The sequence below is a fragment of the Muscardinus avellanarius genome, assembly GCF_963383645.1.
Source record: "Muscardinus avellanarius genome assembly, chromosome: 3".
Classification (NCBI taxonomy): domain Eukaryota; kingdom Metazoa; phylum Chordata; class Mammalia; order Rodentia; family Gliridae; genus Muscardinus; species Muscardinus avellanarius.
This window is the reverse complement of record NC_137788.1, coordinates 159,337,370-159,356,718: the sequence shown is the minus strand read 5'-3', so window position 1 is coordinate 159,356,718 and position 19,349 is coordinate 159,337,370. Positions and strand designations below refer to the sequence as shown.

The window sequence follows — 19,349 nt, the reverse complement described above, 5'->3', positions numbered from 1 at the left end:
TTGTTATAAACTGACAGTGCTAATAAAATGAAGTATTATGGTTCGCTTAGGAAAAAACCCGCACAAGAAAGTCTCAATTTAGATATGAGAGAAGTCAACAGTCTCAGGTTGGGAGAGGAATCGATGTTGGTGTCGGGGTTCACAAGGAAGAGGCAGAGACCAGCGGGTTGCTCAGCAGACAGAAGTGTGAGCTACACTGGGCGGTGGAGGGAGAATTGGGTTTAAGAGTTGTCTCTGTGTGAGAAGGATTGTTGAACTCTAAGGAGGAGGTGAAATTACCAAGAAAACCAAAGAGAAGCAGTAGGGTAGGAGCGTACTTACAGAGCTGCTTGCCCTTGGGCAGCTGAGGAATCAAGAAGCAGGAGGAGGAAGCGCCTGCGGGATTGGCAGCCATCAGTCAAGAGCCCCTGAGACGCCTGTCCCTCCTTGGTCTTGGGCCTCTTTGGGCTCAAGCTGTGGTGCATCCGTTTCCTTCGTGTTTGTTCCCTGCTCCCTCTGTCTTATACGTCTTTATTTCCAGGTTGGGAATGTAATGGGTGTCCAGTATTGCTTTTACTGAATTCGCATACAGTCGGCCCTACATATCAGTGGGTTCTGCATCTGCTTAGTCAACCAACCTCAGATGGAAAATGCTTAGAAAAGTAATTGCATCTGTACCAAATATGCACAAGCTTTTTTCTTGTCATTGTCCCCTTAAGAATACAGCTTAATGGGCCGGGCGTGGTGGCGCACGCTTGTAATCCCCACGCTTGGGAGGCGGAGACAGGAGGATCGCGCTGGTTCGGAGCCAGCCGCACTGGCTTAAGAGACCCTGTTTCCACATTAAAAAAGTAAAAAAATAGGTCTGAGAGTGTAGCCTGTGGGAGTGTATCCTGGAGGTAGAGGGCTTCCAGGAACCCCAGTACCACCAAAAAAAAAAAAAAAAAAAGAATACAGTTTGACAACTACTTCCATCCCGTTTACATTATATTGAGTGTTATATATAATCCAGAGCTGATTTAAAGCATAAAAAAGGTGTTATGGATGCTATGAAATACTATAAATAAGGGACTTGAGCATCCCTAGATTTGGGTACATTTGGAGGAATCCTGGAACCAATCTCTGGTAGCTAGAGAAGGACAGCTGTGTACGTGCCCAGAGCAGCATGGGTGTTACCCAATCCCAGATGCTATGGAGTCAGAGGTCAAAGAAGAGGATGGAGGAGCAGCCTCTAGATGTGGTGACAGTGCGTCGCTTGCCCCTGGTGTTCTTCAGGAGGGACAAGATGCTCGGAGTGGATCGAGGACTCACATCACTAAAGGTACCTCTTGTTGGAAGTGTCTGCGCTGCCGTGGACCATCTCGCATCCCCTCCAGCATGCGGGGCTGAGCACTGAAACATTTATAGCTTCATAATGCACCTTTCACAGGAACTGTCTTGACAGAAAGAACCTGTGTTTTCTTCGCCAGTACCATACCATCCTATGCCTCCAATTAATTATGCCATGGGGGGACCTTTGTCCCGTTTAACTCTTTAGGGTCACACACACCCTGGCTTACTCAGCAGATCCCTGAGCAGCAGATGCTAACCAGGAGCTTGAAAGCTCAGAAATGGGTAATGGAAATACCTTGCAGAGAGAGACAAGTAGCCGAGGATCACCAGGATCACACAGCAAGACCTCGACCCGCTCATCGTTGGGAGTTTTCAGGGGCTGGCTCCTCTCGTTCTCTTAGAACACCAGGATTCACAGATGCAATTGTTGAAGCTCCGCTGATTCTCAACGTTCCCGTCTTCGGTTGTATTTTATGATAATTTTCATTAAAAAAATGTCCCTGCCCAAAAATATCATGCATTGCTTTCACTGACTTTGGCAAAAGGGGAAAGTATCCCAGTGGCAGATTCGTTTGGCTGCCGCCCTTCAGCTCCCCCTGAGATTTGGACAGCCCTGTGCCCTGCCTCCAGAGCTAGAGGCTCCCCAGTTACCAACAACCAGCATGGTGGAGCACCAAAATATGTCCCGGCCCCCAAGGAACCTACAGAATTAACCAAAGGGGCAACCTGGCTGGCATCTTCCTTTGCATCTGACCTGAGAAGCACCTTTGTTAAGGCTCAGAGGACCAAGTGGGATGTTTACTTCGAACATCTTGAAGTGTTTGGTTAAGAAACCCTAAAGGAGATATGGGACAAGAAGCCTGGGATGGAGCCTGGCTCACTGTGTCAGAGAACAAAGGTGGTTTAGAACAACCGGAGGCCAGTGTGTGAAAGATGTAGAGCTCTGGGCACCCGGAGAGACAGACGAGGAAGCCAAGAGGGAGCAGGTCCGTGAAGAGGCCACGGGAGAGGCCAGCTGTGGTGGCATCAGCCCCATGGCTGGGCCATCAACAGCGGAGACCCGGGGCCTGGATTGTACGTAGAGTGCAAACCAGCAGGCCGGCTCCCACAGATATGGCCCCAGGGGATTGGCGGAGTTTCTGCTTTCAACAAAACACCTGATCTTGGCCACTCTGTGCTCTTAACCGCTCTTATCTTATACTGAGCTCCTTCTCAGCAACCAGCTAGCCGGCCCCAGAAGGATCCAGGTGGCCCCTGCACAGGCTCCAGCATCCAGGTCCCCTGTTTCAGCCAGCTTCCTCCTGGTCACCAAGGGGTGATCCGCCCCCATGGAGCGTCCAGTGGATCGCCTGTTCTCACCAGGGTCCCCTGTGTCACCTAACTCTCCCCAGCTGCTGTGAAATCCCCTCTCCTGTATTCGCTCCTTACCTGGGCAGTGAAGCCTCCAAATTTGCCCTCTGCCTGTTTCTATACTAGGAACAGTCCTGATCCCCTTTTCCAAAGCTACCCCTTTTCAGGTTTTGTAGTGGTCGGTTTTAGATTACACATGCTCGGCTATCATTTATGATGATGGACATGTCTTTACTGAGACATGTCCAGTTATGTTATCACTTTTGGGACATGTAATAGTTTTACAATTCTCTCCCAAAGAAACAAAAGTACCCAAAGAGACCTGAGGACTACAAAATATGAAAACCATCCATCTGACACTGAACGGCAAACGCCAGTGTGATGGCTCTTGTAGGGTGGCCCAAGCATCAGTGGTGCCGGGAACGTGCTAGAAATGCAAAGTCGCAGGCCCGCCCGGACCCATAGATAGGGAACTCTGGGAATGGGAATAAATGCAGAGCCTCAGGCCCGCCCTGACTTGTAGATTGGAAACTCCAGGGAAGGGATCTAAATGCAGTTTTTGTTTTAGCAGCCCTTCGCATGAGCTGGAAGGACAGTCAAGTTAGAGAACTCTTGGCGTGAGGACGTAGGGGTTCCATCGGGAGCCTTGAGGTGAGGTCAGGCACTCCAGGCAACTCTGCCACACACTGCCCTGCAGGAGGGCGGTGTGAGGGCCACACCGGGCCTGTTCCCACTGAGACAGCTCCACAGAGGGCTGCGTCACCTCCACCTGCGTTATCCTGGATCCCGAGTTCCTTTACGATCTGAAGCACCAGTACCTAAGCTGGGGTACAGGCCCTATTCTTGTTCTGGAAGTATTCAATTTTAACAGAAAAAAAAAGAAGACCAAGAGGTGTGTGCTCAAGCAATTTAGCAAATAAACACCCAGCTTTCGTCCATCATAAACTTTGGGTATTTTGAAGAACAAAAATTCTCATCTGTGCTGATGTATACGTGCATTTAAAGAAAAAAAAAAGCATAGCTGGCTGCAGTGGGGCACGCCTGTAACCCCAGCACTCGGGAGGCTGAGACAGGAGGGGCACAGGTTCAAGGTCAGCCTCAGCAAGTTAGCAAGACACTGTTAAAATAAAATAGGGCTGTTGTTCAAAAGTAGAGTGTCCTGGGTTTAATTCCCAGTATAAGAGGGAAGGAAGAAGAAAAGAGGGGAGAGAAAGGGAAAGGAAGGGAGGAAGAGAGAAAGAAAGGGAGAGAGAGAAGGGAAGGAGGGAGGAAGGAAGAAAGGAAGGTGTACACGAAGGAAGAAGGAAGGAGGGAGAAGACGAGAAGACGGGAGGGAGTGGAGGGGGGTTCAAAGGCATTTCCCACTTTCCATGAAACTTGGACTGTGCTTTCCAGGCCCCCCAAGGGTAGAGGCTGGCCTTCCTCTGTTCTCAGAAGTGACTGGTCAGGAAGGTTTGAGAGACGGGCCTTCCAGTGGAGTGAGCTCCTTGTCTGATTTGGTAAAGGGGTCCTGCCTGAATGTGCTCTGCCCCCTGCACTTCTGGGTGGTGTCTGCGGTGTGCCCCATGACCCAGGTGACCCGTGCAGCCTGAGGGCCACGGTGGTCCTGTGAAGGTGAGGCCACGCCAGGTGGCCTGTGGGAGTCAGCCCGGCCTCGTCCCCAGGGCCTGCCTCAGCCAGCATTCCAGGCCTCAGTGTGACTCCATGGGTCCTTTGACCTTTCCAGGCGTCTCCGTGACACATGCTAAGACTGCATCCAATGACTCTAACTAGGACTATGGGCATAAGGGTGAATGTAATCCAGGTGGGATTCTATTCACTGTTCTTTTTCTGAATTGGAAAGGAATTAAAGTATTTTCTTGGGCCTCTGTACACATCATCTGCTGGGCCTCATGGAGAAGTCAGCTTTGCAGGATATCCACTTTGACAGCCCTGGGAGCGGGTACGGTGGCACACGTCTACAATCCCAGCGACTTGATGGGCTGAGGACAATTTGGGCAATTTAGCAGGAAGCCTATCTCAAAATAAAAATAAAAGGCTGAGGATGTAGCTCAGTGGTAGAGCACTCCAGGTTCCATCCCCAATAAACAAACATACACACACACCACCGCCGCCGCCGCCGCCATCACTGCCACCGCCGCCATCACCGCCACTGCCACCCTCTGAGTCATAAGCACAGAGTAACCCAGCCCTGTGTTTCTCTAGAAAATTGGCTGTGATGGTGTGATCGGCTCTGCAGCCAAAGAGGACCGGTGTGGTGTCTGCAGCGGAGACGGCAAGACCTGTCGTGTGGTGAAGGGCGACTTCAGCCACTCCCGGGGGACAGGTGAGTGCCGGCCAGCCCAGCGCAGGCTGCATGTTCGATCTGCTTTGCCTTGAAGCTAATGGTTATGTGACTGTCCTGCCTCTCAGATTTAATGCGTAGCTGAGTGGGCCACATCTTCTTTTCCGAAAGGGAGTGTCTTAGCAAGAATGTTTTTTTTAAGTCCCTAGAAGTGAATCATTTGCCTCTACAGAGGAACAGCTTCCAGTGCTCAGAGGCTCAGCCAGGCCCACGGATCAGTGTGGCTACCTCACTTGGTGTTGCTCCGGTCAGCCCATCTTCTGCTGTGTAGACAGAGAAGGTGGCAAAAACGCTCCGCCACATCATGTTGACCCCCGGATAGAAAAGCTTTTCTCTGTTTCCAAATTTTCGATTGGCAAAAAATAGGATAACATTTACATGGAACCCTGAAATGTGCATAAGCCCTATGATCCAGGAAGCTCAGAAGCTTCTACCAACTGTGACCCAGAGCCACCGCGTCTCCTGGTTCCTAAACCTAGACATCCTCCGAGCCCTACTTGGAGAGATACGCCAGGGTTCTGTTGGGGAGACTTCTCCATCTGTCTCCTTACACCATCTTTGCAGCCATAGCTGCTCTGTCCAAAGGTGGGAGGCGGTCTTCTGGTCGTCTCCCCTGGGGGACACTTGCTATGATGCTGGGCGGGGGGGGGGGTGATTCAGTGAAGAGAGTACAAGGAGGCGAGCCATGCTGGCAAGTTCCTCTCAAAGCCTTAGTGGGTGTTCACGCCCTAACATCACCAAGAGAACTCTGGTTAGGTGGACCTGAGCGCAAACACTTCTCTTCAGTTTCTACAAATCGTTTTCCAAAGAAGCTTTTCACTTTAGTTTACCCTGACAACAGAACCACAGTTGAAACTCGCATAGAACAGCCCAGGGCACGAGGAGAGAGAAGTGTGTCCGCTGCAGGAGGCACTGGCCACTCGAGTCTATTCAGATTTAAGTTCTAATTAATCAAAATCAAACTAACTTAAAACTATCTCTCAGCCCCACTGGCCACAGGTCTAGTTCTCACCGCCCGGGTGCTTGGGGTTCCGTGTCAGGCAGTGCAGAGAGAACATTCCCATCACTGGAGAAGGTTCTTTTGAATAGTGTGACCCTAGACCTTTGAGTTGTTCTGCTATGTGTTTATGGGCACACTTGACGCCATTTTTCTCTCTGGGTACCCCCGGCTTCCAGTTCCCCCACAAGCCTTTGGTCTTGCCCATTATAGCTGTACCAAGACAATTAAGAACAAAACTTCCACAGTTGGCCGGGGATTGCTATTTAATGAAAAGGAAGTATTAGAAACCCCCCCCCATGTTGTGCTAAGGTTCCATAAACAAAACTGACTACAGCTGTGCCATTCCCTGGTAGGCAGGTCAAGCACAGCTGTGCCCACCCCTGAAAACTTCTAGAGAGCACCAAGGAAGGTTTCAGGGCACACCTTTGAAAATCTCCACTGTTTGCCACGCAGTAACTCACTTAGCAAACGACCCGGATTAGGGACAAAAACCGCTCTTCCTATTTCCCTACACTAACCTGCTGCCTGGCCTTTGATTTTAGCCTGCCCGCAGCATCCGTCATCCCTACTAACACCCTGTCTGCCCTCCCTCTCTCGCTCTATCCATCCTGTGCTGAGCCATACCTGTGAGTGGCAGGCAGCCTCCCCCTGAGGTCGGACCTCGGTTGCCATAGCAGCAGGTGCCCGTGGAAAGGCAGGTGAAATGGGAAGCCACCCTGGGGGGGGCTGTGCCCCCTCTCTAGGAAGTTCAGTGTGCAGTAAGTTCTTCTACTTTCCAGCGCAAAAGCCTTATCAACCCCTGGGAGAATGGCATCAGGAGTGATCGCTTCCCTCGCCTGTAAAGGTCATCCTTAGCAACTGGTAAATGTCACACATGCATTTAAAGCACAAAGCTATTTTATTCCTCAAATCTTTACCAATGGAGTCTGTGAGCCCAAGCTCCTATCAGTGCCGATTCCATTCATTGAAATTCAGCAAAGCTCGCGTACAGGTGAATGGGCCACTGTCTGCCTCTCGGGCATAGTTGAATTAAACACACAGACCTGTGCAAATCGGTGTCTGACATTCTGGAAGGCAAAGGGCCACCGCAAGCCCATCCCCTGGGGAACATCTAGTCAGCATAAACACGTTTTAAGCCAGGCGTGGTGGCACACGCTTGTCATCCCAGTACTTGGGAGGCTGAGACAGGAGGATCACAGGTTCACAACCAGCCTCAGCTGCTTCGTGAAGCTCTCTGCAACTTAGTGCGACCCTGTTTCAAAATAAAGAAAAATATCAGGCTGGGGGTATAGCTTGGAGGTAGAATGCCCCTGGATTCCATCCCCAGCACCACAAAAATGAATGAATGAATGAATGAATGAATACATTTTAAGCACCAGGTATGGGGATGTGAGAGCTAGTGTCCTTGTCACCACGTGGGTGGGTCATAGCCAAGGTAGAGAAGCCCAGGCACACCAATGGCCTGTGTGAACCTGGGGTGGGGGGCAGCTCCTGAGGGCGGCCTCAAGGCCTCCTAGAGGGCAAGATAGGACATTTCAGGCGCATTCTTCTGAGAGGTCCTATGAAGCCCCCAGGACCTTAGTGACTCCAACCAAGTGGCTTCCTTAATCCTGTCAGTGTAGATTGGAAGGTGACTTTCATTTCCGCTCAGCCCTAAGGAATGAAAAAAGGAGGGATGTCTTATCACCCATCAGGGAGAACAGCAAAGAGAAATACCATAGCAGAGAGATCAACTGGATTCAAAGGCAGGGTTTCTGTGCAGTGGTTGAAGCCCTGACCCCTGCTGAACTCCCCTGTGTGCTGCTGCCAAGGCCCTTAGCTGGACTCCAGTGAGGACCCACACAGAGCGGCGTTGCAGCCCCAGCTGACCAGGCCCGGGATTCCAGGAGAGGTCCGAGTGTAGGGCCACTGTGGTCCTCCAGAAGTCACCTCCCAACTCCGAACGGATGGGGTCCATGGCTGATCATTCGCAGAAGGACCCAGCTGAGGCGGGCGTGCCGATGGTGGGCTTCGAAGCGCTTGGTGGGGCTGACGGGGCTAGGCTCTTTGAACCTGGTCAGCTGAGAGTCCTTGGTATGATGTGTGCCCTTCATTCGCTTTATTGTGATTTTGCTGTTATTGTCTTCATTCTGTTTTACTCCTCGGCCTTGGAAAAGACAGCTGGTGCCTGTGAATATCCAAGAGGCACGTGGGCCCAAACCCTGACTGAGAACCAGCCAGTGTGCCCCGCGCACTCAGAGTCCCTCTGAGCTCCATTATTGAAGAAAACATTCTCACACAATGGATTCCTAAAACAGAGGGTGTGTGGTCCATCCCTTTTGATGTGGCTAGAGCCACACATCATGTGTTCATTCATTAACGTGCCCCAGAGCCCCTGCCCCATGCTAGTAGGTCCTGTTTTTCATCTCAAAGTGCTGGGTGTGGACCTTCCACAGGGGAATCTCATGCTTGTGTGATGGGGATGCATGATGGGGCCTCCGTCCGCCATCGCTGAAATGAAGGCATCCGCCCCTAAGATGCACACATAAGCCAGTTCTAACATATTCCTTCTTCTCAGTCAAGAGCAGTCTTTGTACGAAGATGACCACATGTGTGGTGGCAAAGGCGGTCCCCCAGTATTTCTCACGTGAGACGTTTGGCTGCCCCGTGGGGTCCCCCTGTGACCTGCTTGGTGTGGGGGCTCTTGTGGTGCCTCGGGCCTCCCTTCCATGCCTGGATACTTTCTGAATAGAATCAACGGGAATGAGTCAACTCTAAAGCCACGGATAAACACAAAGGCCATTAACTGCTTATATAGCACTGATGTTCGTGACCCATTGCCAAAAAGAAAAACCAATTTATGGAGCTGTGAGGCTGAGAAGCTGGACAGGAACGTGCCAGGCTGTGCCAGGGGTAGGTTTGTATTCTCCTCAACCACACCTGGCTCTTTGGCAGAAAATGCTGAGATGTGCCAGAGAATTCAGCCCCAGTTGGCAACGTTCCTCCATGGGGAAGTTTCCATTATCACACTGGTCCTCACTATTGGCAAGGGGCGTTTGATAACACTCTCCTGGCCTTCATGCCGGAGGTAAAGGCAGTGGCCTTGATGTGACCCATCTACACTGACCTCACATGCAGTGGGCTGAACCTAAACATGAAGTAGCCTCCTGGGCTTCCCCGGAAATGGGCTCTTCTCCATTTGACCCAGGAATGGCCTTGAGTGATGAGCATAAGACGGGAATCCAGTGGTCCCCGACTTAATAAGGTTCAGTTCCTGATTCTTCATCTTTGCAATGGTGTGACAGCACTGTGCATTTAGCAGGAACTTTACTCTGAATTTTGAGTTTGGGTCTTTTCCCAGGCTAGTAATTAGTGGTCTGATGTTGTCTCAGAGATGCTGGCCAGTGGCAGTAAGCCATAGCTCCCAGCTAGTTAGAAGGTCGTGACCAGAAACAATAGTATGCTACACTGTGCTCTGTGCCAAGCCGTGGTGTATTAGGTGCACTTTGACTTACAATATTTTCAGTTTATGATGGGTTTATCAAACAAGTCTATGGGCATCTCTACTCTTACAATTTTTTGGAAAATGCAAAAAGTATGAACTTAAACAAAAGCCTTTCTGAACATCTTATGATTTATTTGTAGAAAAAGAAAAATTTCGACTGCACATGGTGGCACACACCTATAATCCCAGTAGTTGGGAGGCTGAGATAGGAGGATTGAAAGTTTGAGGACAGCCTCAACTAGCAGCGAGACTTTCACCAATGTAGGGAGACCCTGTTTCAAAACAAAAAATGTGAAAAAGCTTGGAGTTAGAATGTCCCTGGGTTCAATCCCCAGTACCACGAAGAGAAAAGAATGAATTTAAAAAATTGTAATTTTAAATATATTTTATATTGCATTTTATATAATCTGTGGAAAGAATTCCAATACATATTGCTAGGCTTGTCCTCTGTTTTGATATGGTACCTCATCAGTTCTTTGGTATTCTCCCAAAGATATTTAAAAATGCTGAAAACACAGGGGATATATGATCTCCAGTCACCCAAAAGGAGATCTACTTGGGAAATTCAGGCAGACATGACTCTGCAGAAAAATTTTCTTATAGCCTGATAATATTAGCTGTTCGATAGATTTGAGAAAAGCTGAAGGTCAGGCTTGCTTTGAAGTTCCTTCTAACAGGCTGTTAAGGCATTAATTCCATCTTAGAAGAATGGAAAAGATATTGAATTCACCCACGGCTTCCGCATCAAACCAAATTTGTGTTCCTTTCACTTGGATTTCTCCTGCTTGATGGCTGACCAGAGTGAAAAATTACTCAAGACAAAGGCTCACTTCTTTACCTCAAGTGTGAATCTGCCTTCTATACCCTATCATGCACCTCCCCTTTGAGTTATATTTCACGCATAGTCCATGTGGTGGTGTCTGGCATCTACTTTGGGGGACATCAAGCCTGAAGGGCAACAAGGTGCCCCTGGGACTTGATGATGGAGAAAAATAGAGGCAGCCGTACCATGTTTTCTAGGTGTACTTGATACGAACCCACGGTGGGTTTTGAGCTCTGGGTCACTTGAGGTTGGGGGAAAATAGAGGCCGTTTTGATGGGTGAGGACAGAGGACTGGCATTTTGTTTCAGGGATTTTCTCTTGTTTCCTTCTATGTCATAGTAGGAAAGGTTAGCAGGGCCCCTGTTCAACCATGGCTGCCTGGCCTGACAGCTCACTCAAAGATGAGCCTCACTGGGGTTGTCCTACCCTGAGCTTGTGTATCTACCCAGAGCTTTCATGGGCATCTCCAGCCCAGGGCAGAAAACAGAAGCCATTTCAATGTTGCAACTTTGGGGGCCAAAGTTAATCTTAAAAATGGACGTACGATCAGGCACCGAATACAAATGTATCTTCCTCTGGGATGTAAAAACCTAATTAATCAGGATCTAGAAATCTCTGTCTCTTGCCTCCAATTCTGCAGGTGGATGATGCTAGCAACCATCTTTGCTAGTCACAAAATAGGAGGAAGGTTCCATAGAAAAGCAACTTCCTCTAGAGGATAATTCAGCTCCACACATAGATCTTGTTCCCAGGTGTGTTTTGCGGTTTAAATTGAAATTACCTCTGAAAAAGGTTTTCATCATTTTGACCCTGAACAACTTTGGTCTACATTACTGACACTTTATATGCCTGGAATATAATAATTCTTTAGATTTTCCAGAAGGAATGGATTTCTCTAAGAAATATTTGTGGTATAAAATTTAGTGATGTCAGCCAGATATGGTGGCACAGACCTCTAATCCCAGTACTCAGGAGACTCATACAGGAGGATTGCAGGTACAAGGTGAGCCCCAACAACTTAGCAAGGCCCTATTTAAATATTTTTTTTAAAAAAATTTTTAAATCAGTGCTGTCATCTTTAAAGCTGTTAATTTTTGTTGTTATTTGTGATTAAATATTATAAGCTGGAAAACATTTTTAGAACAAAAAAAAATTTAACTAAAATCCCTTGTCTTCACCCTATAGCAACTCAGTGATGAAGAGACAGCATGCAGGCTGCTTGAGATCAGCATTATCAATCACAATTCGGATGAATTTGGCAGGAGTCACACTTGGAGGGCCACACAGTTGGGGAAAGCCATGACAGTAGATCTGGGTATAAAAATGAAGAAATTACTACCCTCAAACTGGACTCACATTTGTAAAGCCTTTCTGATATTGAGTAGAACATATATTTGGAAACAGCTGGTACTAGATCTACAGAAGCAATGCTAAGGCCTTTGTTGTCAAGACTGAAGGATGCTAGCAAACTTACTGTTCGGGGTGGCTAATTGACCACACGCTTACTTTCTCGTCTTCCCGAGATCACCTGCAAATGAATACAAAGGAAAATTTTTTAAAGTTCTAAGGAGAACAAAGCTATCCTAGGTAGAAGTTTATATAGGGAGAAAACAGAATCAATGCGCGTGTTTTTGCTGCAATAGACAAGCAAACCAAACAGTGTACAATAGCCCCGCAAATTTCAGTGGTCTAACACAGCAGTTTATTTCTTGCTAATCTATTTTCCCATCTTACTTGGCAGCAGGCTCTGCACAGTATGGTCATTCCTGGACCTAGGCTGGCCGACACTTAATCTGTTTACATGATGTCACAATCATCATGAAAAGGAAACAGGAATATGGCCAACAAGGAACAAGGCCCAGGAGCCTTTAAAGCTCCTACAAGGAGGTGACATGTGCATTTACACTCATCCATTTCTGTTCAAAGTAAGTCACATGATCTCCCAGGCTTAAGGGTATTTGGAAATATATTTCTACCAGTTTTCAGAAAGAGAGAGAGAGAGAGACCTCAAAGTACTTACTGACTAGCACTAGAACACAGTACCTATTTAATAAAAAAAAACTTCTCTGCATTTTGATATTTTATTTATATATTTATTTATTTATTTATTGCAGGTCTGGGGATAGAACCTAGGGGCACTCGACTTCCGAGCTACACCCCCTGCCCTGTTTTTATTCTTTATTTTGAAACAGAGTCTCACTAAGTTACTGAAGGCCTCACTATATAGCTGAGGCTGTCCACGCACCGCGATCCTCCAGTCTCAGCCTCTTGAATGCTGGGATTACAAGTGTGCGCCATTAGGCCCGGCTGCATTTTGATATTTTAATTGTCAACTTGTAATAACCACTTCCTGGCTCCCATCCGAAAGCCAGCCCTGACATTCTACAGCATGTCTTACCTATCTACATGGACAACCAGTGTGACACCAATGGGAAATACTCAGATAAACAGACAATTGACCCTCTGGCAAAAGCAAAATGAGTAATTGAAATTCAAAATCTCTTTATAAAGCCAATCTTTTTATCAAAAAGATTTAAGGTGCTGTTGTATCCATAAAACAAGAACAGACACTACAATCGGAAAGCAAAACAGAGATATCAAAAGTATAAAAATATGAGTCAAAGCCATGTGATTAGAAACTAACCATCAACCAAGGAGCAACAGATGATAGTCTCAGAAACAAAAGTTTGCAATATGTCTAGTAAGAGGTTGAGCCCAAAATATATTAAATATATACTAATATATTAAAATAGATTTTGAAAATATTTTTGTGTCAATTAAAAGAAAAATGGTCAGAGGTTATAAACCAAGCCATTAACTGAAGAGGAAAAGCTAATGACCAGTAACTATATTATAAGATGCTGAGCCTCATTGGTAATTGGAGATATGCGGATGAAATCTATGACATAAAGATTCATCTTTTAAATGTCAGATATTAAGAGGATTGATCGTTTCAGGCGTTTGGAAGTTTGTGAATAAGCACATATTCTCATATAGCATCGACTGGCTTATATAGCCACAAAACCATTGGAGAATAACTTAGCAGTACGTTTAGTATTTAAACTATATATGTCAGTGATTCTCACAGTAGTTGACATAGTAAGACATTATATATGTACACAGGAAGATGTGTTCAAAGCTGCTGATTGCAACATTCTTTATTTTATTCTTTTAGAATGTTTACAAGACTATAATTCATGTGCCATAAAATTCACCTCTTTGAAATATATAATTCAGTGGTTTTTAGTACATGCACAAGGTTACGATGGTTGTGCAGTCATCATTACAATCATCCCTTGTCCGTTAGTAGCCATTCCCTATTCCCTCTTACTCTAGCCCTAAATAACTCACCTAATTTCTGTGTCAATATATTTTCCTGCTCTAACATTTCATATAAATGGCATCATACAATATATGGTCCATACAAACCTCCTTATGGAAAGTAGCTGGTATAATTAGAACTTTTCTCACTTAAAAAATAGTTATAAATTTTGAAAGAGAACCGACAAAGGACCCATGTAAGTATACTTAAATAGTAAAAGGATACAAGATACAAAGTAAAATGACTGATTTAAAAAATACTCACCAGCAAAGGGTTACCAAGAAAAAAGATGAAAACTGACCAGACACTTGCCATCAATTCAAAAAACCTGATTAAGCAGTAGCATCAATAAAGTAAGAACAGATAGCTAAGGTACAAGACATCAAGAAAGATATAAGATATAATGATACAGTGGAGCAGCAGTAGGAGATGAAGCATGACCTAGCTAAGAAAGGAAAGTAGAAGAAGCATATGGATCTATCACAGAAACCAAGTCCACATGGAAGCAAAGGAAATCGGCACTACTGGAAACATAGTGGAGACCTTGGAAGACAGGATTGGCAGAGAAAAATCAAAATGAATGGGAGCCAAGAATAAGATATAAATGAATACTGTGGAAGGTACAGGAGATCACACATGTAGAATTTTATGGGCCCCCCAAAGAAAACCAAACAAATGGATTAGAAAAGAATTACTCAGGTATACAGTTGGTCCTCTCCACCTGTAGTTTCTTCATCAGCAAATTGAAAGGATTCAGAAAAGAAAAATAGAAAATATGTTGAACGTATTCAGGAAAAAATGCTTCTGAACAGATGCGGTTTGTTTTTGTCAATACTACCTAAAAATACAGTATAGCAACTCTTCATAGAGCATTCACATGGTATTAAGTGTTATAAATCATCTAAAGATGAGTTAAAGTACGTTGGAGGATATGAGTAGGTTATATGCAGACACTACATCATCTTCCACAGTGGACTTGGGCTGGAATGTAGTTCTGAGGTTGAACCCCAGTACCACACACACATACACACACACGCACACACAAAACAACAACAAAAATAGAAAAACATATAATGAAATTCAATCTACATTCCTAATAAAGCTCTTAATAAATATATACTTTCTTAATATGATTACATTACATATAATGTTATATATGAGATATTAAGTATTCTATGTTCCCATGTAAATAACCCTAGACCTATTTTATATTTAAATGTAAAATAATATAGTTATTTCTACTGTAATGAAAAACAAAAGGATGCCCATTCTCACCAGTAGTATTTACCGTTCATGGGAACGCTTCCACTGAAAAGATGTTTACTGTGAAAAGGAGAGAGAACCACTCATCAGGTTAGGAAGCTCTCTTTTATGCTAGAGTATGAAGGGCTTTCGGCATGAAGAAATACTGGTCAACCTCGTGCTGTTGTGTGTTTACTGAGATTATATTATTTTTTCTCTCGAATGATACAAAGACCTTAGGGCAGATAAACTGCAATCACACTCCTCATGGCTTAGGTGGTGGGTGGGTTCATATCTTTTAAAAAGATACCATTATTATTTCATATTCAGGGTACTTGCTTAAATAAAAGCTATATGGCACATGGCTCGATTTTAAAGTTGCCCCTTCTATCTTAAAAGTACGTGTAACCCCCTATTCACCTAAAACTATATGTATTCATTTATATACACTGCAAGATACTGGAAAATCCCATCAAACACCAAAATGCCACTTTCTTAGAGATTATTTCCTCATTGCACTCTGGCATGGGTGATTTTCTATTTTCTCCCTTGTGTTTTATGCATTGTCATGTACTATTTTACAATAAACATAAAGGCATTTTATTTTAAGAAAATGAATAAACTCCCCCAAAGAGCTTTTCCCATCATCTCCACATAGTGGGGCCCAAAGCCTCTATTCTTTTTAAGGTTAAACTCTTCTGCTGATTCTAACCATTGCATTTGGGAACCACAAAGGAGGGATTTGGCATCTAATTTGAGACCTTCATCTCATTTGCTGAAGCAAACACCTAATACCCTTGTTGAAATCCCAAATTAAACTTTTGTTTTAAAGGCTCACCCACCAGCGTGCATTTTAGAATCTCAGCATCGTGTTGAGCTCATGTTTTGGGTCAGTTGCCCAGTTAAGCAGCTGGCTTTTTCCCTGCCAGCCTCCGTCATTTCCTTCCTGAATCTGCACTAACGCCTCCTTTCTGGGCACGGTGCACAGTCCAGGCACTGGCCGCTCCCACTCTACTGAGAAACAAGCAAAGAATCAGACAGAAGTGTAGTGTGTGTCGCAGAAAAACCAACCAAACAGGAGCAAGCAAAGAGCAGCTCATGGAGTGGGAAGGCAGTAATTGCGTCATACACAGGGCAAGTGGATTCGCTTCTCCCTCAGCCCGGGGACAGTCAGAGAAAAGTCAAACTATAGCCAAGTGCTAAGAAACCTCCGGGAGAGGGATGAGACCAGCGTCGCTTCTCACCCAAGCACCAGAGAGGTGCCATTCGTGAGGAACCCCAGGCCGTATGAGTTAGCGAGGGCTGCTGTAACAGGGTGGGTGGCATAACTAACAGAAATTCATTGTGTTTCCCTTCTGGAGGCTGAATGTGGTGTGAGATCATGGTGTTGGTTCCTTCTGAGGCTGCCAGGGTCTGTTCCAGGCCCCTCTCCTAGCTTCTGGCGGTTTTCTGACACTCTTGGGCGTTTCTTGTCTGGTAGGTCTCTGCCTTCATGTTCTTCTGGTGTTCACATATTTGTGTGCAAATTTCCCTCTTCAGAGGTCTTTTGCCATATTGTATTAATATGACCCTCTTAAATGACCTCGTTTTAACTAACTATATCTGCAACGGTCCTATTTCCAAATGAGATCACACTTTCAGGTACTGACCTCCAGGACTTCAACATAGAAATTTGAAGGAGGTTGTTGCAGTTCAACCTCTATCACACACAAAGAGTACTCTCTGGCAACTGGGTGGCCAGGAGGTGCTGGCCCTAGAGGAAAGAGCCCTCCTCGTGAGTTGTCTGTCTTCATTTTCCAGAGCTCTGCCAGCCCGAAGTCTATGAATCTACCCAGGGGTAGCTGTGCGGGCCTCTGACTCAGGATGGAAATGTGGTTCACGTGTATGTCTTCTTCTGTCACAGGTTACATCGAAGCTGCCGTCATCCCTGCTGGAGCTCGGAGGATCCGTGTGGTGGAAGATAAACCAGCTCACAGTTTTCTGGGTAAAGCAAAAATGATTTGATTCATGAATTACATGCTGAAAGTAGATTTTGATGTTTAGCCTGCTAAATTTGATTCATCGTCCTTCTCCCAAGCCAACCAACCCTGGTTTTACACCTGCCCTTTTCTTGTTATGATCTAAGTACTCAGAGTGGACCAAACAACATGGTCATCTTTGGCTAAAGCCCAGCCACCCCCCAAGGTAGCTTTCAGGGCTGGGGTAGAATCAGAACCACCAGTTTGGGACAGGAAAGCAAGTGAAAGAGAATGAAGGACCTAAAGGAAGTTGTGAGGTGCTGGGCTAGTGTAAGTGCCCCACAGTCATGCCCGGAGAGCCCAGTGCAACCTCAGCCCAATTTGTGCAAAGCACTTGCAGGCATCAGTGCTCTGGGGAGGGCCCATGCTGGGGAAGGTGCAAGAGGCCACCCTGTGGAACAAGGCTGGTCTGCACCATTTTCTGGTGGCTCCAAGGTCCTTGCAACCAACCCCACTGACTGCATCTCTGTCTAGAACTGGATTCATTGCCTTCTGTCGAACCATGCTAACTTACAGCCTAAGAGTCATTGAGTGAGACCCCTTCTCAGCCCAAGAAGACCCTCTAAGAGTACCCTGGGCTCAGTTTCCCGCCTCTCCATTGACCCTTCAAAGGTCAAACACTGGATCACCAGGGTCACCGGAGTGCTGAGCTGAACATTTGAGTGTCCCTTACACAGACCACAGGAAGTCAAACCCAGACACCTCTGTTCCTGGTTCACTGGGATGGGAATGCAAGGAAGTCTCTCTCTCTCTCTCTCTTCTCTCTCTCTCTCTCTCTCTCTCTCTCTCTCTCTCTCTCTCTCTCTCTCCTCCCCCCCTCTTTCTCTCTGTACTTGGGATTAAACTCAGGAGCATTCTACCTCTGAGCTACACCCCTAGCCTTATTTTTTATTTTGAAGCAGGGTTTCACTAAGTTACCGCATGCTTACACCTACAGTCCTCTTGTCTCAGCCTCCCGAGTACTGGAATTATAGCTGTGCACCGCCCCACCTGGAGAAGGATCTGTGTCTCTCGGCCAGCCCCAATCCCATGTTTTTGGCTTGAGCTAAGTTTCAAACCAGATGGGGCTGATCTTCTACCTAGGGTCCCCTCTCCTGAGTTCCCTTTGTATTAAAGTCTCTCAGCCTGTGACATAAGGTGCTGTTTGAGATGAAAAAAGAAAAGAAAAAATAAGACATGATTTCTCTGGCTTAAAACTCTTTGGTCTAAATTGCAATAATTCATGAGAACCTTTTATTTACATTTTTATCTATGATCGAAAAAGAAAAATATGTTGCACCTTTCCCCACATTCTTGCCTCTATAGGCTACACAAAAATATCCATACCTTTCTCTGTAAGGGGCTTGAGAAATTCAGAGAGTAACAGTGCCTAAAAATCTCCAGTAGACAGTGTACAATGCAGCCCATATCCCTATTGCTTAAGAGTTAGGAAACACAGGTACTATGATGCCCCAGAGGCCTGCCTGGGAAGAAGGGAAGGGGTGGAGCTTCACCCCGAAGTCTTGGCACCCAGGCCCTGAGGGTCCCTCCTGGGTCCCAGGCAGCCCTGGCTCCCCATCCCCAACTCTGGCTCCCGCCATCCTCCCTGCCTGCTGTCAGGGTGCCAGGGTAAGACCTGGCCCTCACCCCAGTTGACATGCCCTGAGTCTCCTTGGCCCTGGTGTTCTTCCACCTCCCCGGCATGGACATGGTCCCGGCTGAGCCTGGCTGGCTTCTCCCCAGCTGCCCCAGCTGTCACGCTACAAATAGGACAGTGTTTGTAAGTGCTGAGGCAGAGCCCGGTGCTGTGTTCAACAGCTTATTTGGAGTGACAGCCCCTCCACTAAGGAGCCCACGCCCTCTCTTCCTGCCCACCTAAGGAAACTGGGTCAGCTTCACCAGCGCTGGCATCAGAAACCCCGTCACCTAATGTCACCCCCAAAAGGCCCACTTCCCAGCGTGCGTGTTGGGAATGTACCATTCTTACCTGACAATTCTACTCCCAAAGAACACTAGACCTCCCTCTGTGGAGGCTGAGGCCACCTTTCAGGCCAGTCTTATTCACAGAATCGTAATCTGGCTATTCTAAGAGCTGCGTGGATTCTAGGTCCATGTGTAGGTTCTTCCACAAAGCACAGCAGGCCCCTCCACGTAAGTCCTTTGGCTTTAGACCCCGGCTTCTGAAATACCCTCGTACACTGGTTCCACCTGACCCCGGTTCCAGATGCCTAAGAAAAGAGAGGTGTTTTTTTTTTTTTTAATCTCTGCTTTTCTGTGGCAGTATGACAGAGGGACATCAGAATCCTTTAAAATCCTCAGCCTCTAAGTCCTAGAGTAAAAATGAGCTTTTCACGGGAATGCGCCTTGGAGTGTAGGAATACTAACTGGTGGGCCAGGTAGGGGTGCGAGCTGTCATGATCGTCCTGGTCAGCTGGGGAGGAAGCCTAAGGCGCACACACAAAAATGAGAATGATGA

At 46.5% G+C, this 19,349-nt stretch overlaps 1 protein-coding gene across 2 annotated transcripts in view; it reads left to right on the top strand.

The window, feature by feature from the left end:
• Positions 1–19,349, top strand: part of ADAMTS17 (ADAM metallopeptidase with thrombospondin type 1 motif 17) — a gene marked incomplete at both ends in the record, with an annotated part of 311,118 nt that overhangs the window by 212,042 nt on the left and 79,727 nt on the right. The window contains 2 exons of one of the 2 annotated variants that reach the window (XM_080692600.1): positions 4,867–4,987; positions 16,780–16,860. In XM_080692600.1, coding sequence (XP_080548726.1) covers positions 4,867–4,987; positions 16,780–16,860 — 202 coding nt within the window. The remainder of the gene's footprint in view (positions 1–4,866; positions 4,988–16,779; positions 16,861–19,349) is intronic. The other variant, XM_080692601.1, reaches the window with a different exon arrangement.